Genomic DNA, 27,199 nt, shown 5'->3' on the forward strand with positions numbered 1-27,199 from the left:
AGGAAAAATGAAGAAAATTAACTATAATGAAATTTCCTTTCTGTTATTGCCAAAAATGAGGAAAGTTAGTTTGTGATGTCATTGAGGTCAATTTTTATATTACGTATGAGATAGCTGGGAAAAGGGGGATGTAAGTCAATATAAGCATGTGCTTCCTATTTTTTCTGGGAACTTCCATTTGACTACAGTTGTATTTCAAAGAAGAATCAAGTTCTTATACATGCAGTGGTCTGCATCTATCCATCAGATGTTTTATTTTATAAAACTGGGATTTAAAGCTAGATGGATGCCCTAAATTTTGGTTGTTGACAATATCTCAGCAGTTCTAATTAGATAAAATTTTCCTGGAAGACACATGAGCAGGATTCTTAATATTTCAGTACTTTTAATGCTTTAGTTTATAAATGAATGTATGTATGTACATATGTATATATATTATTGAGAGAAAATAAGAAATTATTTAAAGGAAATCATACAACTGTATTTCAGTAGTATATATTTTTGAAGTTAAATACAGCAAAACAATTAATATAAATGAGCACTTCATTAAAAATCTGTTAAATAAATGTACTCCAGGAGTTCACATATGGATAAAATTTGTATACTGTAGTAATAAACTACCCACAAATCTCAGTGGCTTACAATACTAAATGTTTATTTCTCTCTCAGGCTACATGTCCACTGTAGATCAACTGTGGCTATGTTCATGTTGCCTTCACCCTGAAAGTGAAGTCATGGAGTAGTAGCCTCTGTCTGAGTATGGCTGGTCTTCTGGCAGAAGGACAGAGAGATATGGTGAACCATGTACTGACAATAAATCTTCTGCTTGGTAGTGATCTATGTTACATGTATTCCATTAACCAAAGCAAACTGCAGGGCCAAACCTGAGTTTAATGGGACAGGGATGCATTGCAGAAAGGAGTATTTCAGGTCACATGATCAAGTTAGAAGTCAGTGGAGTGAAAAGAATAGTTCTCTGACAGGAAGAAGAGGAAAAATATTGAGAAGAATAATGTACTCCATTATCCGTTAACTCTCCGTAATAACTATCAATACAATTATTGTAAAGATAAAATGAGGTACAAATACTTAAAGGTTAAGTTTTAATTTACAATGTTAATTTATACTCTTTAAAAGGATAAAGAGAGTGGATGTTAACTAAACTTATTGTGGCAATCATTTCACTATATATACATAGATCAAATCATTACGTTGTACACCTTAAACATGTACAATGTTATATGTCAATTATATCTCAATAAAACTGAAAAATAATTTGAAAGGATAAAGTGGGTAAAGGCTGCATTAGCTAAGATGTTTAAGTTCACAGCAAAAGAGATTTGAATGAATAGTGTAGAAATATCAACTAAGGCTGTTAAGATAAACTTGAATATCTACATGGGAGGGAAGCTCATCTCTCAAATAAATATATGTAAATAAATAATATAGATTTACCTGATTTTACCAGTATAAAAGTTTATATATACTTTTTCAGTGGAGGACTAATATTTACTAAAGTTGGGTGTAAGTCTAGGTTGATCTCACTCAAATGAAGGGGGGTTACTTACGGGTAATAAACAAAGTAGTTTGTTACTTTTGGTGAATTATAGATGAATATCTATATTACTATATGTTTCTACCACAATTCATAAGTAAGCTGAAACTTTATGCTTGTTAAACACACAGGCGTAGCAGGAAGCATTAGCTATAGGACCAGGGTTTGAGTCTCAGTTTTGAAAATAAATGAGTTTGTGCTTTGGTAGATTCCCTACTGACTTGTTTCCTCATTTACAAAATAAAGGCAGTGGGTTATTTGATCCCTAAAGTCTAACTTCTAGTCCTAAAATGTGATAATCATGCTTTCCATATATATACACATATATATATATGGAAAGCATGATTTTATATATATATGTGTATATATATAGACATGTATATATATACATATGTGTATATATATATAATATGTATATATATGTATACATGATTATATATATATGTATATATATGGAGAGTGAGTCATCCACTCATGATTTGGTAAGACAATCTTTGACAGACTTCTTGGAATAGATGTCTGGGGTCTCGGTTCTTCTGACTTAAAAGGAAGAAGCATAGGTGTGTTCAATACCTTTTCCTTTTTTCTTTGAACCCTTCTTCACTCATCTTTCATTAAGTCTTCTTTTCTACACGTGCATTTTAAAATATATTTTACCAGACTAATGATTACAACTTTTCCTGCACTTATTTACTTCTTAATTTTTATTTTAGGGTGTGGTGGTATAGAGTCACTTACGTATGGTTGTGTAGATTGTGTACCGCACAACTCTAGGGCCACTCCTCACATTATCAGTGCATAATCTCTATGGCCTTAAATGATTGTGTACCGTACAACTCTAGGGCCACTCCTCACATTATCAGTGCATAATCTCTATGGCCTTAAATGACAGTTGTGGGAGTGGCAAAACTTTATTACATTAATATTATACGATATTTCCTTGCACTGGATTCTTCATTTTTGAGTATTATTAAAACAGGACAGTTCATATGATGTAGGTGTTAGTCTAACTGAATGTAAAATATTTCTAATGCTTTTTTTCCCCTATTATTATTCTCTTACACAATTAGAATAATCTTAAACTATTTTTAAAAATACACTACTTGGTTGAACTTTCTATCATACAATTTTTGTTTTTGAATTCTTTAGTGTTGATAAAGCAGATGATGAAGATGATGAGGATTTAACAGTGAACAAAACTTGGGTCTTGGCACCAAAGATTCATGAAGGAGATATAACACAAATTCTCAACTCCTTGCTTCAAGGCTATGACAATAAACTTCGCCCAGACATAGGAGGTAAGTTCGAGTAATCATTCTGGGATTTTGGTGACTGTGAAAGCCACATTTGCTGATGTTATTTTATCATATTTCATATTCCTTGAGTGTCTGATGCGTGTTAGAGACTGCGGGTTTGGCAATTATTATTTGGAATGGTACTGTTTTGAAAGCTTCACAGTTTGACGTGGGAAGAAAGACATCTAAACATTTTCGATGTAATTATTTTACAATTGCTACAACAGAGCAATTTTTGATAAAACTGCCTGAAAAACTAAGAGATATTTCATAAAAGGGAATATTTGAAAGGTATGTAGGCGTTCCAATTTTGTGCAGTGCTGCACTGTTTTAGTTAATGTAGAATTATAAGCCTTGAGAGTATATTTAGTGTAGACAATCCAACATTGTTCTTCTTTGTCAAAATTGTTATTCTCAGTTCTGAGCATTTATGTATACATTTTATAACATAAATAACCTCAAAGTTTCCCACTGCAACACTTTAAAATTTATTTATTTATTTATTTTTGGTTGTGTTGGGTCTTCGTTTCTGTGTGAGGGCCTTCTCTAGTAGCGGCAAGCAGAGGCCACTCTTCATCACGGTGCGCGGACCTCTCACTATCGCGGCCTCTCCCGTTGCGGAGCACAGGCTCCAGACGCGCAGGCCCAGCAACCGTGGCCCACGGGCCCAGCCGCTCCGCGGCATGTGGGATCCTCCCAGACCAGGGCTCGAACCCGTGTCCCCTGCATTGGCAGGCAGACTCTCAACCACTGCGCCACCAGGGAAGCCCGTGCAACACTTTAAAACAAACAAAATATGTCAGCCAGATTTTTATTGGGATTGCATTAAATCTATAATCAATATAGCGAAATTGAAATGTTTACCATAGTGAATTTTTACTGTACCAAATTCATGATCATCATATAGTCTTCCACATATGTTCAATCTTTTATTAATGTCTTCTGTAAAGAAGTGCTGAGTATATTTTACTAGATTTAATTTTCTATATTTGAAGTTTTAATGTAAGTATAAATAGATTTTTTTTTAATTTTACTTTCTAAGTTTTTATTAGCAGTGTATAGAAATACAATAGATATTTTGCTAATTTACTCTGTCCTCAGCAGCCTTGCTAAATTTATCAACTTTATTTATTGTTATATTAATGTAGATTTTCTATAAACACAGAGAGTAATGACTATTACCAATAATGACTACTTTGCCAATAGAGTTTATTTTGCAAATAATGAACATTCTAATTAATTTTCAAAATTATACTTTTTTCATGACATATTGCACTAAGACTAGAGATCAGTGTTGAATAGTCCTGGTTTGTTCCTGATATCAGGGGAAACAGTCTATATTTCACTATTAATTATGATGTTTGATGTAAGCTTCTTTTTTTTTTAAGATGCTCTTTGTAGTTCCTTTACCTTCTTATTTTGCTAGGGTTCTTTTTACCTCCCTACTGGTTCAAATGACTTCTGTGCACCTATTGAAACAATCATATTGATCATATTTTGCCCTTTATTCTACTAACGTTTTTTCTGTAACTAACTTTGGCTGATTTTTAAAACTTAAACAAAATTTGCGTGTCTGTAATAAATGTTACTTACTTGTGACATGGTAATATTTTTAAAATATCACTAGATTCAGTTTGATAATATTTAGTTTTGGAATTTTATATCTATGTTCATAAAGGGCATTAGCCTATTATTTTACTTTCTGTAATGTCTTTTTCAGTTTTGGCGTCAATATCATGCTAGCATCTACAAATGAGCTATATTTCCCTCTCTTTTCATCTCTGAAAGAGTTATCTAAAATGGATACTATTTCTCCCTTAAATATTTGGAAGAATTACTTGGTGAAGTCATGTTGGCCTAGAGTTTGTATTTTGGGAAAAAATTTTAGCAGTTCAATTACTTTATTAGTTTTGGTTAGTTTTCAAGGAATTTAAATTTTAAAATTTACTTGAGTTAGATTGTTTCATAACATCTTTTATGATATTTTTAATGTTTTTCGGATCTGAGGGCTTTTCTCCTCCGCCATTCCTGATATTAGTAATCTATTCTTTCATTTATGAATAAATCTTGAAGGGCTTTAAAATTTTTATTAGTTTGTCATAAAATCAAATTTTAGCTTTGTCAAATTTCTTTGTTGAAAATTTTCTTAAATTTTATTATTTTACACTATTTTGTTTATTGTTAATCTATTTTCCATGATTCAGTTTTCTTTTTTCCTAGATTATTTTAATTATTTTTTCAAAATAAAATTTAGACTTAATAAAATATTATCTATCCATGAAATTCCCAGAAATCTTTCAGCCATAATGTTAATATTTACATAATCATAGAATCATTACCTAAATCAATAAATTAATATTGATACAATACTATTAACTAATCTACAGACCTTATTCAAATTATGGCAGATACCTCACTGATGTCCTTTTCTTCTGTTCAGAATCCCAACCAAGATCACACATTGCATTTTGTTCTCATGCCTCCATACTCTCCTCCAACCTGGTATAGTTTCTCAGTTTTTCTGTTTGTTTCATGAACATGATAATTTTAAAGTATACTGGCCAGTGGAACGCCCCTCAATTTGTCTGATATTTTCATTATTGGGCTGTGTTTATGCATTTTTGCCAAGAACACCGCAAAAGTGATATTTTGTGCTTTCAGTGTATTGTTAGGAGGTATGTGATGTTTATATATCTTATTACTGGTGATGTAAACCACATTTTCGTTAAGTGTGGTTTCTTCCACGTTTCTTCACTGTGAAGTTATTATCTTTCTTTTTTTTTTTAACTTCTAGCCCCAAACTGTGAAAAGTCTGATTTAGCAACTCAGTTTTCCTTCTCTTCTTTTTACCTCAAACAGAATTATTTCACACTACCGGGCAGTTTTTTGTTTTTTGTTTTTTGTTTTTATTTTATTTTTGGCTGTGTTGGGTCTTCGCCTCCGTGCGAGGGCCCTCTCCAGTTGCGGCAAGCGGGGGCCACTCTTCATCGCTGTGCGCGGGCCTCTCACCGTCGCGGCCTCTCCCGTTGCGGAGCACAGGCTCCAGACGCGCAGGCTCAGTAGTTGTGGCTCACGGGCCCAGCCGCTGCGCGGCATGTGGGATCTTCCCGGACCAGGGCGCGAACCCGTGTCCCCTTCATTGGCAGGCGGACTCCCAACCACTGCGCCACCAGGGAAGCCCCTTATCTTTCTTTTTGATTAATAAATATGTTGTGAGGAGATACTGCACTGGGGAGAAATATGCAGATATATCTCAGCACACTTTTGTCCATTCCTCTGGTCTCTATCAATGATTCTTACCTGCAAGAGTATTACTGTGATGTTTGTCAAGTGGTAAGTCAATATTATCATCATTCCTTCTACACAAATTAATTGTAATTCTGCAGTAAGGAGGATCTATGACTTGTCCAATTGTTTATCTATTCACTTATTTATTTACTCAGTGTAGACCTCTAGATATATGTCTTATCTTATAGTTTATTATCCGTTACCATCATTATTTATTTTATTGCTCAAAATGAAAATTTGACAACTGGTACGTCCTATAATTTTATTTCTCTGTTCTTTTATGTTTCTATCATTTTCTGAGCATATCCTTACTTTCTAGCACATAAAATTTTCCAGGCTCCTCTTGATCCAGCAATGGAATTCATCATTTCTCCAAGAACCCTGGTTCCTCTTTTCGTAGAATGGTATTTAGAAACCAAGATGTGAGCACCAGGTGTATTTCTTAATATTGGGTGTCATTGCTTCTTGACCTTCTCATTGCACAGAAGGAGAAAATATATGTTCTACACATACATTCACAGGCATCTATATTTCTATGTCTATCCCTGTGTATACGTATTATAAACCAGAAGTCGATACTGACAGCCCTGATTCCAGTCCAAAGACCATAGGGTTCATTCTAACCTTTCCCTTTTCCTTATCTGTAATTTATTTTTCCATCAGGGAGACACCTGGCTCTCATTTACCCATAGTATATGTTATTATTTGTTCAATTCCAGTAAATACATAAAGTAATTCTATAACTTTAACACATCTATAAAAAATTAACTAGAATAAAATATTCATATACAATTTTTTTTGCCTTTATCTTTGCAGTATGTAATCAAAATACTGTTCCTCAAAGTAACTTAGGTTAGTTCTTTTCTTCCCTATCCCCATTCAATGTGGTTATGTTAACCATTTTTTGACAGTTTCATTTCCATGTTACTGGTTATATTCCACTTTGAATGGAATTCATCTATGTTTACTTTTAGCATTTGTATGATTTTATTTCTTTTATTTAATTCCCTGATGCATTTGAATTTTATTCCTGTGTATGGTGTAAAGTATGAATCTAATTTTTATCTTTTTCAAATGGCTTTTCTGTTGACTCAGCATGAGTTTTTAAAAAGTCAATCTTTGCTTCCATTATTTGAGATGTCAACTTTATCATATATTACATTTTCTTATGTACTTTTGTGATTTCTGTCCTTTCTACCCCATTCTTTTATTTGTTTTTCTATTTATTTGCCACCACACTATATTAACAGTAGAGATTCAACAGTATTTTGAGACTAAAACATTTAGTATTAATATCTTATAGAGCTGGCCCCACCTTATATTTTCATTTTCTTTTGGCTTTCCTTTTCAGTTTTCCTGGCTATTGCGTGTCATTTAAAAAAAAATAGGAGCTTTATTATCAACAAGTTTAGTTACATTTAAAAAAGAACTGTTGGTATTTTTATTGGGATTGCGTTAAATTTGTAAATTAACTTTGGGAAAACTAACATCTTTATAACATTGTATCATCTAATATGGGAACATGGGCTGCCTTTCTAAATCTTCATGTTAATTTTGTATCTCTCTGGAATGTTTTAAGATTTACTCATAGATTTTTCACATTTCTTAAATTGAATCCTAAGTATTTAATTTTTTCTCCTGTAAATATTTCCTCAACTGTAATGTCCTCTACCTGATTTCTGGTTTTGTATATCAATGTCATTGATTTATGAATGTTCATTTTATATCTTACTACCTTCCTGCTGCCTTACTGATTTTTTGGTTAGTTTAAGCATCATTTGTTTTCAAAATATGCTATCATACCATATACAAAAAGTTATTTATTTTATTTACCAACTCATATGCAACTAATCGAATTTTCTTGTCTAAAAGCGTTATGATGTTTCATTGTCTAATATGTCTAACATAATAATGAATAGTAGTGGAGATAATGGGTAATTTTGCCTCATTTTAGTTCTCATGGAAATGACTCTAGTGTTTCTTCATATGAAAATTCACATTAAGAACTTATCCCTTGATGTGCTTGATTTAGTTTTAAAATCAGGAATTGGTATTGAAATTTTTCAAAGCCTTTTTCAACATTTCCGGAAATAATTTTGAGTTTTATCCTCTTTAAATCTATTAGTATGGTGTATAGTATTAATTGAAACAATTTGCATTCTGAACTAAAGCTCTCTTGGTCATTATATATTATAAACTTAATGAGGTATTGGATTCTGCTTGCTAATATATTTTTTAGTATTTTGTATTGGTATTTATAAGTGATATTCATCTTCTATTTTATTTTTGAGTACTGTCTTCATTTGTTTTAGCCATCCTTTTACATTTGTTTCATGAAAAGGTATTTTCCTTCATTCTCAAAGGTCTAGCACTTTATCCAGGTGTTAGCATCATCTGACTTTTGGAGGTTTGATGGAATTCCATTATAAATTCATCCAGGTCTTGTGCTTTTTGGAAATAGTTAGTCACTTTGATCACTTTGTTTTCCTATGAAAATTGGTCTGTTTGTGCTTTCTACTCATTTTTGGTAATCTGTATTTGCCTAGGAAAACTATCTCTTTTATTTAGGTTTTCAAGTTTACTTGCAAAGAAGTCTTCAAAGTAATTTCTTAGGATTAAAAAAAACAACCTTTTTCTGTTTCAATGTTTAGTTCCCATTTGTTATTTCCTATTTTATATTTTGTATTATTACCCCTTTTTTTCTGATCAAGAAAATTAAGAGAAGTGGATTTTTTCAGAATTTCCATTATTAGTGAATGAGCTCTACTGTTTTTCTATTAACTACCTTGTAATTTCTACTTTGTCTTTATTATAACCTTCATTATATTTTATTTTGTTTTGCTTTTTTTTTTTTTGAGTTGGAAATTTAATGATTTCTTTTCCCTCTTCAATTTTTGGTGTGTTACTCTCTGTATTTCCCTTTTTCTCCTGTAGATTTTGCCTCATAAAGGTAAATGCATTGTTATTTGGTGTATAATATTTTGTGTTATATCTTCATAATGACTCTCAAGGCTTTAAACATTAAAAAGTTGTTTTTATTGAGATGATTAAATTGATGCCAATTACTTATCACAAGAAACAGAAATCTGTACTTCCATTTTACTCGTCATATTTCACTATTATTATTTGACACTCTCTTTTCTTTCAATTAATGTCAGTTCCCTGAAGGTAGAAAGCACCCTATCCCTCGTTGCTAAAACAATGTGTGAAACATAAATTATGTTCATTTAATACTTACTGAGTGAACTTTTCTGAATAGAATCTAGCGTGTATAATCTTTTAATTTCATGTGTAAGTATTTTGACAGTTGTCCTACTTCATGAATTTAGCATTTTACCTAAATTATTTCAGATCAAGATTTGGACTTTCAAATGCTATATACATCTGTGACATCACATCGTTTAATAGATTAGACAAAACATGTCCTAAGTACCTTGATAATTATACCATGCACAGCAGCATTTGTATCTGTGCATCTCAGATTATACAAAATGAATTATTTAATTGTTCACATGATTTGTAGGCATTCCTTTCTGTCCAAAATTTGTGTTAACATCTTTCTTCTTCATTAATTATGAAAATAAATTTAATGAATTTACTGAGGACTTCTGAAATTAATAAGGAATTAATATTAAAAGGCTTTGTAATTCTAGTAAAGCTTTAATTACTTTATGTTGAATTTTATTTTTTATTTCTTAACAACTTTTCAGGTAGAGTCTACAGCTTTTCAGACAATTTCAGTGATTTAAATAGTTTGATTTAATCTAAAAAATTACTATCCCAATAGATTTAAAGCTATCCCTCTCCCAGAATAGATGATAGACATGTACCACTAGACAGGGACTTGGGGTGAGAAGGGGAGGATCTGCTTTTTTATTCCATCTGATTAATTCTTCTAAGTTTCTAGTGATGGGAACATGCAGGAGATATGAGGAGTTAACTAGGAGCAGTTTGAAACTTTTGTCTTCTTAGTTTTTATTTCTTTTTGGGTTAACACCAAATGGCCCTTGGTACACTTTGAGAGGCAAACATATAAATAGTGAGGGTAGGAGGGTAGGAATAGAGTAGAAATGCTTTATGTTGTTGTTCATAGGCATTTTATACTGCTCACTTCCTTGACCTGGGGAATCTAGAGGCTTCTCTATATCTTCCACCTGCCTTAGCTCCTTTCATCAACAATCTAGTCTGGAGATACGTGCTGCTGGTGGCCAAAAAACTGGTAAGATGCCTCTGGTCCAGTTATTTTCTTTTGATGTGAATTGTACCTACAAGAAAATAAAATATCCTAGACATTCCAAAGAGTGGGTGTGCAGATACTCCATTGCTTCTCTTTCTTTAAATCTCCTCTCCAACTTTCTTTTCCCCTGATCAGGTGTAGGAGCAGGAGCAGGTTGCTAAGTCTGCTGTCTAAAGAGACATTAAACTACAGAATAAGAGATCAGTCTTTCATTCTCCTAAGAAGAAATTCAAAATAATTAAATTTACATATATTTAATATATGTTATTTATATTAAAAGCAGTCATACATTTGTGAGTATTGAATACTTGAAATTGGTTATTGACTATTGAGTACTTGAAATGTGGTTAGTATGGCTAAATTTCAATTAAATTTAATTAATTTCTATTTAAATATAAGTAGTAATATGTACTGTGCAGAGTAGCATTTTATCTGTTCATCTCAGAGTATACATAATAAATGACTTAAGACTCTTCAAAAAGTGATGTTGGGAAAGCTGGACAGCTACATGTACGTCAATGAAATTTGAACACTCCCTCATACCATATACAAAAATAAATTCAAAATGGTTTAAAGACCTAAATATAAGACATGACAACATAAAACTCTTAGAAAAGAACATAGACAAAACATTCTCTGACATAAATTGTAGCAATATTTTCTTAGATCAGTGTCCCGAGGAAAAATAAATAAAAGCAAAAATAAACAAATGGGACCTAATTAAACTCAAAAGCTTTCGCACAGCAAAGGAAATCATCAACAAAACGAAAAGACAGCTTATGGGATGGGAGAAAATATTTGCAAACGATGAGACCAACAAGGAGTTAATATCCAAAATATACAAACAGCACATACAACTCAATATCGAAAAAACAAACAACCCAATCAAAATGGGCAGAAGACCTATATAGACATTTTTCCAAAGAAGACATACAGATGGCCTAGAGGCAGATGAAAAGATGCTCATATCACTAATTATTAGAGAAATGCAAATCAAAACTACAATGAGGTATCACCTCACACTGGTCAGAATGGTTATCATCAAAAAGTCTACAAATAATAAATGCTGGAGAAGGTGTGGAGAAAAGGGATCTCTTGTACACTGTTGTTGGGAATGCAAATTGGTGCCTCCACTATGGAAAATAGTATGGAGTTTCCTTAAAAAAATAAAAATAGAGCTACCATATGATCCAGCAATCCCACTCCCTGGTACATACCCAGAAAAAACAAAAACCTAATTCAAAAAGATACATGTGCCCCAGTGTTCACAGCAGCACTATTTATAATAGCCAAGACATAGACACAACCCAAGCACCCATCAACAGATCGGTTAAAGAAGATAAGATATATATATGATATATATACATATATGTATGTATATATATAAATATGTATAAAGGAATATTACTCAGCCATAAAAGGGAACAAAATATTGCCATTTGCAGCAACATGGATGGACCTAGAGAATATTATACTTAGTGAAGTATGTAAGACAGAGAAAGACAAATACTATGTGATATCACTTATATGTGGAATCTAAAAAATAATACAAAGACTCTATATACAAAACAGAAAAAGACTCACAGGCATAGAAAACAAACTTATGGTTACCAAAGGGGAGAGAGAGGGGAGGAGGGACAAATTAGGAGTATGGGATTAACAGATACAAAGTACTATATATAAAATGCATAAAATAGATAAGCACCAAGGATTTACTATATAGCACAGGGAATTGTAATCAATATCTTGTAATAATCTGTAATGGAATATAATCAGAAAAAAATAACTGAATCACTATGCTGAACACCTGAAACTAACACAATAGTATAAATCAAATATACTTCAATAAAAAATTTGAAAACAAACAAATATGAATAATTATTAAAGTGATCTTTTTAGGCATTCTTTTCTGTCCAAAATTTATGTTAGTATCTTTTCTAGGTGTCTGTGTTAGTATCTACTAGCTAAGGTATTAGACAGCACAGTCTTAAGTATCTATATATCCATATCTACCTTTTCTTCCATGTGTATCCAAGTGTCTATTTGTCCATATGTAACCTGGGGAAGGAGATGGCAAATGTTAGTTGACATTCCTTGTTAGTAAGGCCTGGGAAGAAGTATCTGGACCCAAATATAACATCTTTGTGTTGAGAACCCCTGCTGTCTGTTCTAGGGCAATAAGACATATTAGTCATAGTTCTTTCAAAATCTGTATATTATAACTGCAATATCCAGATCAGTGGGACTATTTCTGTTTTAATACCATTTAGGGGCAATAAGAAAAGACCATTAATCTTATTTTCCAGGATTAGAGTTTTTGACTGACTTAAATTAATTTTAGTATCCAAAGTGACCAAAAAGCTACATATTATGCTAAAGATATCTTAGACAATTGGAATACAGCATGGTTAAAAATAAGTATGAAGAAAATATTTTTAAAATTCATTTTAGTTTATATCTTCTGATTGATAACCGATTACCCACCCAGAGTGGGCTCTCTTCAGTTTTGCCTTAACTACCTGGAAACTCGATGTTGAGCTCCCTGTTTTTTTCTTTCTTTCTCTTTTCCTTCCTCTTTGTATTTGCTGGATTACTAAGTTGCCTGGAATGTCTATTTCTATATACTCACTTCCACTAGGAGTCTACTTATATTCTGGTGAGATACTTAAAGCAAAGTACTTAGAAGTCACAGCACAGAAAGAGGTCTTGCAAAAATAATTCAGTGTCATCTTTACCTGTCTTCCCTTTATCTATCAAAAATGTAATTTGCTGTGGCAGTACATGCTTTTCTCAGTCATTGTTGTACTATCACAGAAAACAGATCTTTGTTCTCTGTGTGTATTGATGAATTAAACATAGTGTGCCCACTTTCTAAATATCATTTAATAAGCTTGGAATAGCAATTTTCTTTTAGTTTCATTTTTCTACTTTTGAATTGAAGTATGGTGTTTTCCTTTTAAATATCACTGAAATTCTGCAATTGGACAAACCTTCTACTGAGAAAATCATAAAGCCAAGAAAGTACTTACTCAATTACTAAGAATCCTGTATTTTAAGCGATTTCACCCAAAAGTATTGTTCATAGCATAAATCAATGAAAGCAGTAATAAGTCATTATTAAGGAACAATTACAGATTTCTGTTGTTTTCCTTTTTATATTTTGAAGCATATAAGCACTAGCTGTAGTTTCAAAATTAATCTGAAATATTTTAATTCACTTTCAGGTTTATTCTACTTCGTGTTTTGGGGATGAAGTTTAAAGGATTGGATCAAATGATAGCATCTCAAAGTTATAAAATGATATACATAATAACTCAAAAAATGCTCATAGTTTGAAAATATATATTCATTGTGTAATTTATTGAATATCTTCTCTGTGAATAGCAATGTTCTACGTTGGACTTACTGATGTAATATATCTTTTGTCCCGTCTCAGAAGGACTTGATGTATGTGCATCATGAAATATCTCAGTGTGGCTCAAGCCCTAATGCCAGAGTTAATATTTTTGTAACATACATATATTTGCCTTATAGTTAGCTAAGGAAATGTTGATATCAAGAAACCAGGACAGATCACTCATATCTACAGCTTTCTCTACTGTAAAATGTGAAAAGTATGTCCTGTAAATAAAAATGTCCTCAAGAATATTATTCAGCCATAAAAAGAAACGAAATTGAGTTATTTGTAGTGAGGTGGATGGACTTAGAGTCTGTCATACAGAGTGAAGTAAGTCAGAAAGAGAAAATCAAATACCATATGCTAACACATATATATGGAAGCTAAAAAAAAAACAAAAACAAATGGTTCTGAAGAACCTAGGGGCAGGACAGGAATAAAGACGCAGACGTAGAGAATGGACTTGAGGACACGGGGAGGGGGAAAGGTAAGCGGGGACGAAGTGAGAGAGTGGCATGGACTTATATATACTACCAAATGTAAAATAGATAGCTAGTGGGAAGCAGCCACATAGCACAGGGAGATCAGTTCAGTGCTTTGTGACCACCTAGAGGGGTGGGATAGGGAGTGTTGGAGGGAGACGCAAGAGGGAGGATATATGGGGATATAAGTATATGTATAGCTGATTCGCTTTGTTATAAAGCAGAAACTAACACATCATTGTGAAGCAATTATACTCCAATAAAGATGTTTAAAAAAAATCATTTAGTTCTTGGCATAAGCAGTGTTCAGTCCCAAGTATCATGCAATAGAGAGCAGGCACTCAGTTTTTGTTGATTTATCAGATGAACTGAAAAAATCTAATCAGATAAGACTGGTACATTGCACTTAATTGCTTATAACCGGTAATAAATATACTAAATGATACTAATAAACCTATTGTTATTAATTGACTTTCATAAAAACCACTCTGTAAATCTAGTTATAATTAGCTTAATTATATGATATTTATTGGTTACAATTCATAGCTAGTCAAACATAAATGGAAAATGATTAAAGCAACTCATCTCCGAAGTCATCAGCTTAGGTTAAGCTATATAACCTTCTATAAGTCATAGAAGCTACTTTTATTTAAGAAATCTAATTGTTGGCTACTAGATCGAATTACATTGTCATGTATCATGTAAATCTAGAAACCTATAGTTTTGCATACTAAAACTATTTCTAACAAATCCCATTTATTTTTCTAGCTAAGAAAATATGTATGTCATGTAATAAAATATTTGCTTGAGGAAAAACAAACTAAATAAATACTGTATGTTTTTCTAAGTGTAGGGCTTTTTATAATTTCAAAGATTAAAAATAAATATGGTTTTAAAATAATACAGGCACTGTTTTCCAAAATGCCTCAAGTTTTCCATGGAAGCTTACCAGCCTGGAAGCTCTGACAGACTAAGTTACTAAGATAGGGAGACTTGAGACAGGATAGGGACTCAGACAGGCAGATTCAGCTATGTACTAGAGGAGGGGGTTCATCCTGCGAGGTCTAATATAGCGCCTGCATTGTAAGAGTGGTAAGTACTGGGTCAGAAAGGGAAATCACATAAACTTAGCCAGAAAGGATAACTGAGTATACAGTACTGGAAACATGCTTACTTTAGCATAGAAACTTTCAGTGTACAAGGTGGTTTTTCTGCTTTATTTTATTTGCATTATCTCTATGTAAATCTCCATGAGATCTATGACAGATTTTCTTCTCACAATGTCTTTTTCCCTTCTTGTCTACTTTATGAAACCTTTATATGCATTCCTCAACAAGTATTTGCTGAATCAATAAATGAACCCTTTACGCTTTATATGGCAGGGGGGTAGGGAGTAAAAAGAAACTATGTGAAAATGTTTTTCATAGTGAACAAAAAAATCTCATGACTATAAGTTATCATCATTATGGTAAATATCATTATAGCATGCCAAAAATACCTGACAAAGGTTCAAAGCCCAAATCACAAATATGCACTATTGCAGATATTAGTTAATCATATCATTCGATTAACATTTAAAAGGCTGACCTGTGCTGCACATTTTGATAGAATATAAGAATACAGCATATACCATTTAAACACTAACTTGGAAAACACAAATGGTTATGTACACACAACAGATGAAGTCCACAGGGATGGCTGTACAATATACTCTGAGAATTAGATGAAAATACACCTTTCACTGGAACCAGCTATAAACAACCCAAAGGAATTTTGTTAACAAGAGAGGAAGGAGGTGTGAACAAATTTAATGAAGCTCCTCACAAGAATCAGACCTGGATGTAGACGCTTCAGATCTATCACCTCCTTTAATCATCATAACTATGCTTCAAGCTCTAGTGTGTGCCGGAACTAGCTTATACTGGCTCACAATAACGACACATTATATATTGTCCCGACTCTGTATTCAGTGACTTCACACTGGTATTTTTAAATCATTCATTGTGGGAGTATTTACAACATTGAAATCAGCAAAAGGTACAAATTGGGGCTTTATTTCTCCCAGTCCAAGAGCAAGTTTGTTAATATTTGCTAGCACATCATGATATGCACTAAGTAGGATAACACAACAATGTTTAGGCTCTAAAATCCATCTAATCCTAAAATTCTATGACTATTGCAGAGCAAATTACCTAGCATTTTTAACTGAATAAACTTCCTTAGTTTTAATGGATGACTTAGACAGTTTTAGGCTGTACACTGGGAGGTTTTTAGTCAAAAATGGTAATTTTTAGTTACACAATTTATTTGTAAAATGAAAAGGTTTTTGTGTTTATATAATGGGCCATGCTTCCTCATTTAATAATGAGAATGTTTTATTATTGAAAGTGTAAAATAGTAATAGTTATTAAGATTTATTTAAATAAGATTTATTTAAGACAACCTATGATTATATCTTTGACCATTCTTTTTCTTTTTTTTAACATCTTTATGTTATGGTTTTCTCAGGGTATATGCCCAGTAGTGGGATTGCTGGGTCGTATGGTAGTTCTATTTTCAGTTGACCATTCTTTATATTGGTATTTTGCAGTGAGGCCCACAGTAATTGAAACTGATGTTTATGTAAACAGCATTGGACCAGTTGATCCCATAAATATGGTGAGTAACGAATATTAAAAATAGGTATCTGGCATAGAGTTCTGGAGTATATATATACCACAATAATGGAAAGAATACGTGAATAATTTCTGATAACTAATTCTGAATGAGTTCAGGGCAACAGGTGCAATTAGTGATTCGTTGGTTGTGCATAGTCTGACTCCAAGATATAGAGATGACTTTGCAAATGGCAGAGTCATTTTCTGAGATAGGGAATATAGCCATATGTGCCCTCAGATGCTGAAGGCACATTCAGGAGGAACTGTCCAGTAATGATTTGGATTTTAATTTCCAGGAAGAAGTTAGGACTGGAAATAGATGTAAATTGGGGAGGGAAGAGGGACAAGCAGCATAAAATATAGCTTAAAGCCTCAAGAAATGATCCAAGGAAGATGCAGATTAAGAGGAACACAGATCTGAGAATCAGATGGTATTTATAATGAGGTCAATGCATGTAAAATACAGGTGGAAGAAAGAGAAATGCAGAAAAGGGACATACTCAGAAAAGTCAGAGGGCAGGAGAAGAACCAGGGAGAAGATGATATTGTATAATCTGAGGAAGAAAAGAGAATGGAAAAGAAGGAGCTAATAATCAGTTGTCAACATACATGAGAATCCAGTGATAAATGGAATAAATTGGGCCCACTGGTGTTGGTTATATGGTACTGGTTATCTCTGCTAGATGAAATTCAGTGGAAAAGTGAAAGAAAGAAAAGAATAACAGCTGAATCGTATGTCTCTCCTCCATCCTCAAAATCGGTCTCCTATCCAACTTCTTGTCACAGAGCTAGAAATAAGGGTTCTGCAGTGATAGACATGCAATCATGTGTGGATTTCAAGGTGATGGTGAGTAAGTGGGAATGCAGGTTAATTTTATGAACTACTATTTTGAGAAATTTGACTTAGAAGAGAATGAGTTAAGAGTTTGGTGGTAGAGAGGGAAGAAAGAGAGTAAAAGAGAAATATGAGCAAGAGAGAATATGAGAAAATGTCAAGGAAAGGTCATTTAGGATGGAAAATGGAAAAGTTTGTAACTATGCTTTACCTCTTATACACAGAATAGTTTTCATTACCATTTGAAAGACATAATTAATAACTCCAATATAACCCACAGACATTATTTAAAATAGGATGAAAATGTGCTGTTCCAAACCCTAATGATCCCATTTCTGTGAGTCAAACTACTTGCTCCCATTCAATGAGCTCAATCATGTGTTATGTTCATCTCCTTTGATTTGGCCACCTGTGTTACTCTCTCAGGCTGCCATAACAAAGTGCCAGAGACTGCTGGCTCAAACAACAGAAATTTCAGACATTTATGTCTCCAGTTTTTAAGGACAGAAGTCCAAATCAAGGTGTCAGCAACTTTGCTTTCTTCTCAGGCCTTTCTCCTTGGTTTGCAGATGGCCACCTTCTCACTGTGTCATCACATGGGCTTTCTTCAGTGCATGTGTTTCCCTGGTGCTTTTTGTGTAACCAAATTTTCCCTTCTATAAAGACAGCAGTCAGATTGGATTTGGGTCCACCCTAAAGATCTCATTTTAACTTAATCATCTATTTAACTTTAATCATCTAAATCATCTATTTTAACTTAATCATCATTTTAACTTAATCATCTATTTAAAGGCCCTATCTTCAAATACAGTCACATTCTGAGGTACTGGGGGTTAGGGCTTCAACATATGAATTTTGGGAGGACACCATTTAGCCCATAACATCATGCAAAGATAATTCTCTAACACTTTGATGATTTTTCTCCCTAACTTCATTTATTCATTATTACAACAAATTGTCTCTTTATTACTGATCTTAACCACTTTATGCCTGAATAACCATTATTATATACTTGTCTGTGTCTGCTTATTCTTATAGTATTACAGTCATGCTCAGTTTTTCTCTTACTCAATATGATGTTCACATGATTGTCATTAACTTTCACAGCTGCCTATATTGATTACCGTACTGACAGCATTTTGGCCACACCATAATGGACATCTTTGTTGCCTTAGTGCAAATGAATATGAACTGGCTTGGGATAAGTTGAATTTGAGAGTCTGAAAATAGGAGCCAACTGCTCCAGGAGGAAGGGCTGGAGCAAATATTTATCAGGGATTAGCTAAACCTCTGAGGAATTGGAAAAACAGTGTTAAAGAAAGAAGGAAAATGAAACAAATATCAGACCTTGAGGAACATATATTGGGTTGGCCAAAATGTTCATTCGTTTTTTCCTGTAAGATGGCTCTAGTAGCTCTTAGTTGTCTTTAACTTAATTTGAAACAATTTTGTTAGATTGTATTGTGACAACTGTCATATCAGCATGCATTAAAAAAAAAAACAACTTACCAAACTGAGGAATTTTTGTGTAGCTATTTTAATACTGAAGATGGAAGAAAAAAAGCAACATTTCCAGCATATTACGCTTTATTATTTCAAGAAAGGTAAAAACGCAACTGAAACGCAAAAAAAGATTTGTGCAGTGTATGGAGAAGGTGCTGTGACTGATCAAACCTGTCAGAAGTGGTTTGCGAAGTTTCGTGCTGGAGATTTCTCTCTGGACAATGCCCCACGGTCGGGTAGACCAGTTGAAGTTGATAGGGATCAAATCAAGACATTCATTGAGAACAATCAACGTTATACCACGTGAGAGATAGCTGACATACTCAAAATATCCAAATCAAGCATTGAAAATCATTTGCACCAGCTTGGTTATGTTAATCACTTTGATGTTTGGGTTCCACATAAGTTAAGTAAAAAAACCTTCTTGACCGTATTTCCGCGTGTGATTCTCTACTGAAACGTAATGAAAACATTCCGTTTTTAAAACAAATTGTTGCGGGCGATGAAAAGTGGATACTGTACAATAATGTGGGACAGAAGAGATCGTGGGGCAAGCGAAATGAACCACCACCAACCACACCAAAGGCCGGTCTTCATCCAAAGAAGGTGATGTGTATATGGTGGGATTGGAAGGGAGTCCTCTAGTATGAGCTCCTTCTGGAAAACCAAACAATTAATTCCAACAAGTACTGCTCCCAATTAGATCAACTGAAAGCAGCACTTGATGAAAAGCATCCAGAATTAGTCAACAGAATATGCATAATCTTCCATCAGGATAACACAAGACCACATGTTTCTTTGATGACCAGGCAAAAACTGTTACAGCTTGGCTGGGAAGTTCTGATTCTTCTGCTGTATTCACCAGAGACTGCACCTTCAGATTTCCATTTATTTCGGTCTTTACAAAATTCTGGAAAAAATTTCAATTCCCTGTAAGACTGTAAAAGGCACCTGGAACAGTTCTTTGCTCAAAAAGATTAAAAGTTTTGGGAAGATGGAATTATGAAGTTGCCTGAAAAATGGCAGAAGGTAGTGGAACAAAAGGGCAAATACGTTGTTCAATAAAGTTCTTGGTGAAAATGAAAAATGTGCCTTTTATTTTTACTTAAAAAAACCAAAGGCACTTTTTGGCCAACCCAATATATTTAAGGACCTGAAAGATGAAATTGAGGTAGTAAATTAAACAGGATAGTTGGCAAGAAAATGAAGATAAAGCAAGGGAAGAGAAAGTTTCAAAGAGTGTTTTAGTATTACTTCTACCCCAAACAAATTTGTATACAACCTCTTGGTTTTTGTAAAGATAAAACATTCTATATACCTGTGTGTATTGATTTAACATTATGCAAATATAAGATTTCATAAAGTAATGCCTTACTAAAATGTTAATTTTCTCTTTAAAAAAATCATAAAATATTCAGTCTCTAATTAACCAATACTTAGATAAGCCCATTTGGGCATGTGGAAGTCTAAATTTTCCTGCATTGTATATGTTTTATTTGGGGCTTTTGTTTTCAATTTGAATGAATTCATTAAAGAAAAAATGTGGTCATTAAAGAAGAAGTAGAATTCAAGACTGAATTAGTATTCCAGAAATATTTTGACAAGAATGGCTATCAAGAGGCGTCTATGATGATCTTCCTATATAAAAGTTTCATGGTATTAAATTTTCCCAGTGGGGCAAATTACACACTTGTAACCTTGGACAGTGATAGTTTTTTAAAAAGCTAATTAAGTGAAATTACTATTAAAATTGGTGATACTAAAGCACATATAAGAAAAAAAACTGTGGAATATTTGATAGTGTTTATTAAAAGAGAAGCATTGTCATACTAGGGATTAAGGAACAGTTTACAGAGAGGACTATTTTAACTAAACAATGCAGGAAAATTAGAATTCAGTTATTATAAAATGAACAAAATTGCTTTGACTGTGAGTGTAATAAAGCAAGCAGACTTGAGTGTAATTAAGCAAGCAAGTGTTTTTTTCCTCTTTACACATACAGCTTAAGTTACTGATAAGGAACAAAATTAATACATAGGTTTAATGTTTTTATTTTTTCAAATGAGGCAAAATTTTGTTTGGTGCAAAATAGTTGTTTCATTTTAAGCTTGGCTACATAGAATAGTATCTGTAGATTACTGATAAGACTTAAAGCAATATCATTCTACAATAGGATATGTCTTTCTTTTCTTTTCTTTTTAAATCCAGGGTTAGATGAATGGCTTCAATCCTGGTATCACTGTCAAAAATTAGATATTTAATAATTGCATGTTGAAAGAATGAATAAATCAGTCAATAAATAGATCGTTCCTATAATTTCTATTTTGGGAATTTAAGTGCAAAGTGAATAACAGATCCACTAATGAAGATTGAAAAACTAACTTGGAAAGAGGCTGTTCAACTATGCATCTCTAAATAAAACTATCTAAATGTAAACAGAACAGAAATATACAATCAAAACTGAAGGCAAAAAATGTTAATAGAGGTTATTAGACTGGAATTAAAGTATTTTAACCTCTTAATTTTTCAGGTTTTGAGGAGATTATGTATTTTCACTCTTTCAAGTAGATGTCTCAGGATAATTAAACAATTGCACTTATCCTCTGGTAGCAAATACAACATTCAAGGGTTATAGTGATTCTCTGAATCAAGTCAAAATCAATGAAAGCTCCAGAGAATCCAAGATGATATTATAGGTATATAACACAAGGGTAGTAAGTAGAAAACAGTTATAATTGAAAATTCCAGGTATAATTTGGACATGGGTTTACTCATAGGAACTGGTACACCGTTATATAGTCCAATATTTAAGAGATTATCAATATACGCATTTTGAAAGTGTCAGACCAGAGAGAAAAACAGCTATAAAAAACTGTTCAAGAACAAGATTCCATTTCATGTCTGTAGGACTTAAGTTTATATCATCCTAACTGCCAGGGTTAGAGGTCACATGGTCTTAGAATATGCTTCCGAAGCTGAATAGATTCTTCCAGCGTGAAATTGCGATTGGTTTTGGTAACGGAGACAGGGCTGAAGAAAGAAAACACAAGTTATGAGGAAGGCAACTTAGAAAGGAGCCAGGGCACAAGCTGGGCTAGACTCCAAAGTAACTACCTGCTGGAGATGACAATGCTGGGGAGAGCAGTACACAAATAGGATTAAATTAATTTAGCAAAAGACAAGTTGTTTTCTTTCTGTCCAGTATAGAAATGTTTAACAATAATGCCCCTTTTCAGACTCCTTTTACCAGAAAAGGAAAAACCAACTGCTCCCTATAAAAGAAAAAATATTCTTTAAAAGCGTAGATGGAACTACGAAAGCTATAACACTAATCGTTATTGTATGGAAATACAGTATGGGATATGAGAGATTTTCCCAGAAACCAAATTTTGTTCCATCATTCAAATGGAATGGCCAAGCATCAAATGTGTGTATAGGGGGTGAGGTATAGTTAAATAATCTATTTGAGAATGGTGAGAACTGAAGTTTAATATTTTTTTATTTTCCCTTATTTTATCAGACTTGTTTTTGATAATAAACTCCCTAGACATATAACTTGGATTTAAACTTTCTAGATATATTGAGAAAGCTGGTGCTCAGAGAGAACTTTTTTCTCCATGAATTTCTTGCAAGGAGCACATTTCTTCAGCATGGTTCATACAATCGGTGTTAATGTTCATAGGTTCATCTTTCCATCTCTCTTTGTCTCTGTCTCTGCCTTTCTCTCTCTCTCTCTCTTCCCTCTCATTCCTCTCCTTCCTTTTCTCTCTTTTTTGTTTCTGCTGCTTCCAGATTTAAGGAAATAAAGCCTCAAGCATAGCTTCTACATATCAAATTAACCGTGTTTTTTCCTCTTACTATATTAACAGGAAACATTCATTCCTTGCCAGCTATATTATTTTTAGGAATTATGAAACAGCAAACACATTAAGTTTGTTTGGTTTGTACAATATTTTAAAGTTTGTTGCCATAGTTTTAATTTCTTTTCTTTTGCATATTATGTTAAGATTTATTGTTTTCATTAAATACTCTAAAACCTCTTTCTTTTCACAGGCTTTATTTTAAAATAAAATAGAATTTAGGTAAGTTTTGATTCAACACTAGCAGAGATAAAATTAACAATTATAAATAAATGTTATTTTCAACTCTGTGCTTCTTTGACCCAGAATGCTCACTTGCCCCATGAATAGGAAGTTAAAGCTCTTAGAATAAAGAAATTAAAATAACCTCTGAACCTCCAAAAATTATTAAAATAATTTTACTATTTCTTGAGTTGAAAAAAACACATTTAAATTTTTATTTTATGGTCTTATTTGTCTTTTATTTATGTAAGACTTGTATTGTGAAAGTTGGTACATTGGCTACTAGTTAGAATATATATGGCCTCTTTCCTTTGGAGAAGTATAAAACCTAGTGGGGAAGACGTCTAAAAAATAACAAGTTAGATCGATACAGAAGAGGAAGGGCCAGAAAAATTCTGTGTATGAACCCATACATATTTTAAGTTGCAAATGGTGACCCTATGCTATTTTTTTTCTAAAAATCTTTCATTAAAATAGGATTTTTTCCTTATTTTAAAAGAAATACATGACAAATATTGGAAAATTAGAAATTCCATTTAGGCAAAAGAAAAAATTAATATTCTAGATTATGATTATCCAGTGGTCACTATTGTTAACTACCATTTTAATAACTTCATGTACATAGTTTTCCCAAATGTTATACTATTAATATTATACATATTTTTATAACATTGTCTTTCTACTTATTATATCATGACTGTTATTCCACTTAATTACTTTTTAAAAATATCATTAAATGTTGCATGATATTAGGGGATGTATTTGTACCATAATCTATCTAATAATCCATTATCTAACATCTTGGTCAGATTTTGGAGGAGTCTATATTGAATTCTTCTTTAATGATCTGCCTCCCGGGTTAGTTACAATTTTGAGTCCTTCATGAATTGGTAAATAGAGAATGTTGTAGAATGGGCCTGTACTGCTTGGTAGTTCTGGCCTCAGGCTAGGATTAGGGAGAAAGTTCTGCCAGAATAAGGACCTAATCATACATGTGATTAAAAGGTAGGTAGCCTTGCTTCCTGCCTAGCTGATTCAAGGCACTATTTCATTTGTCAAATGTTATAGATGATATAACTATATCTTATGAGTATACATTTTTCACCTCTTTGTTTAAAATCAAATTATATGAGTTATATGGTACCTACCAATGGCTTTCAATGATAAACTCAAAGTTATTAGGCAACCGCTTTGATTGCTTTACTTCTTAATAGAAAATTTATTTACACGAGGAGAATGACAAACGTTAATACGTTGCTAATAATACTCTTTAAAAAAAAAAAGAAAAACAATGAATATCTAAGTAAAAGCAGTTTAGCACATATGGTGATAATTAACATGGCCTAAGATAACTTCAGAGGGAAAATATTTCACCATTTTTGAAGATTACATTTAAAATTCTGTTGCGGTACATTTATTAGTTGAATGTTAAAGTTTTCTTAAATACACACACACATAAACACATGTTCTCATACAGTGTTTATATATAGAAATTATATTTAAAGAGATGACAGGTTATACTGTACAGTGTGAGGAATTCTGTACAAATCTCATCTGTGGATTTCTCTCTCTCTCTCTCTAACTCTCTTTATTTCTTTTACTTTTACCTTTATATGGTCAGAAACCTAGTTATTGGATATAAATGCCTTGAGGAAGTGATAGAATTTTAAGTTGAAATTTTCCAAACTTTTAGAAACCCAAACTGCATTTAAGAAAAATGCAGTTTTTCAGTATTGCTTTGTGAGATTCTGATTCAGTAATCTGGGATGGGAACCTAGAATCAGAATTTTGAAAATGCTCTTTGGGGACTTCTGGTCAACCAGTTTTGGCAGCCACTGGCTTGAGCCATTTTCAACTACAAATTTAGCAGGAATTAGGTGGGATTAAATTAAAATAACAAAGATGCCTATAGATCAGAAGTATTTTTATGAGAATGGGTCACTGGACAACACCATGTCCATTGTAGCCTTTATTCTTATGTTTAGAACAAGATCACCAAACCTTAGAGATGGGAAAGATCAGAATGATAATTTCACGTAGTGCCCTGATTTTTCCAGTGAGAGAGAGTAAAGGACTTGGTCAGCACCCTACTCTAAGAAGTCACATAACTGGGACTCTGACATGATTTCCTGACTCCACCCAACCAGTAATTCTTTAGATTACATCATAACGTCTCACTACACACACTAACTACAACACACTTTTGATGTATAAGTATTAGTCATTGTTTACCTGAAAAGTATTTACAATTATGTATACAATTAAAGACAATGCCCTACCTCCTACTCAGTTGTGTTATTTTTATATTTGTTTCAGCCCAAAGGCTTTAAATAATGTACTAAAGTTTTAGGTTTTAGATTGGCAATGAATTTGAACTCACATCAGTTACCCTGCAGTTTAATTAAAATCTGAAGTAGAGAAAACTTGTTAAATGTCTCCACTTTTAACATCTTGCTATAATGGAAATCATGACAAATCTCTATAATGGAAATTGTGCAAATCCTGCCACAGGCTTTGGCTTATCTGGGTAGAGCACTCAGCTTTGTGATATGCACAACTTAATCTAACCTACCGAAGTAAACGTCGGAAGCCAGCACTTCCAATAATAGTGTGAAAAATGCCATCCTAGTAGCATACTGATATGTCAGAAAATCCTCTGATTCTATTTTTGTGTTAGGATTTGAACTTGTAACAAAGAGTGGACCACAAAATCAACTTACATTTTAGAGATAAAGATCTCTCTTTAATTTTAGTATTCAGCTGTGTTTGAAAGTCAGTTCAGGTTAAATACAACTTCTGTCATGAAGTCTTTCTTAATTTCCCATAGCTGAAAATGATCTCTATTGTTTCTATTTCTGTTTAACTCTATCTCCCCTAAGCATTATTAATTTCCAATTTTATTATTTATATATTCATAACAGGAAGTCTTCATGTTCATCTTTGTAAACTGAGAACAATACAGAAGTAACTCGAACACTGAAAAATATTTGTTAAAAAGTTAAGTGATGAATGCACATGGTGTTATGTACCTTTGGAAATCTAAATTTAGAGACATAAAAATAGAAGCCAAAGGGTTGATAACTGAACTCAGGATTTATGTCTGCTTTTGTAATATCTCTCAATGTACTGCTGACTGATTTAAATGATTTAAGTACCTGACATAACCTCCTTCCTTATTTCTTTTTCATTTGAAAAAATAGAATAACACCAAGTTATTTTACTTATCTTGTGATAGTATCAAGAAGTTGGTGCTTTTACAATAATTGAGCAAAGTGGGGCAGAATCCTATGAAGTTTTATCACTAAAGCTATTTGTGCTGGGGATTAACTACACTTGTACCTTTTCTCTACATGTTTATAGCCTTAGTATCTGGTTTATTGCTAACCATTGGCCCATCATATTTTGGCCGTGTGAATAGATACTTTAGGGAGAGATTAATGCCAAGGTGCTAAGATCAGATCAGGATCAACCCAACTTCATGATGTAATTATGCACCTAAATTAATTATTTAGGTCTGTATTTTGAGTGATGCTAATTCCATTACTAAAAAAAAAGTATTAAATTAACCAGTGCTTTTAAATGTTAGACACGGCACATAATTGCAAATCTCACAGTGAAGTAGAAGAATGCACTACATGAACTTTCATCAGTTATGGTTTGACTGATTGAGTTAGAAATCAAGATGGCTCACTTCTTCACCTTTATTCACTAATGCTATTTTCTGGGCTTACTTGCAAGGAGGCAAAGTTTCATAGTGTACGTTGGATCTCAAATGTTAAATGCACTGTTCCTCATCTCAAAATGTTTATCCTAGAAGCTATTCTACTTGTTCTCAGTGAATGGAAGTTCCTTTTCATGTTTCTTTTGC

General features: G+C 32.9%; 1 protein-coding gene across 1 annotated transcript in view; it reads left to right on the forward strand.

The window, feature by feature from the left end:
• Window positions 1–27,199, forward strand: part of GABRG1 (gamma-aminobutyric acid type A receptor subunit gamma1) — an 85,881-nt gene that overhangs the window by 33,290 nt on the left and 25,392 nt on the right. The window contains exons 2-3 of the mRNA XM_082464290.1: window positions 2,705–2,853; window positions 16,845–16,912. Coding sequence (XP_082320416.1) covers window positions 2,705–2,853; window positions 16,845–16,912 — 217 coding nt within the window. The remainder of the gene's footprint in view (window positions 1–2,704; window positions 2,854–16,844; window positions 16,913–27,199) is intronic.

Source organism: Balaenoptera physalus (assembly GCF_965194825.1).
Source record: "Balaenoptera physalus genome assembly, chromosome: 5".
In the NCBI taxonomy this organism is placed as follows: domain Eukaryota; kingdom Metazoa; phylum Chordata; class Mammalia; order Artiodactyla; family Balaenopteridae; genus Balaenoptera; species Balaenoptera physalus.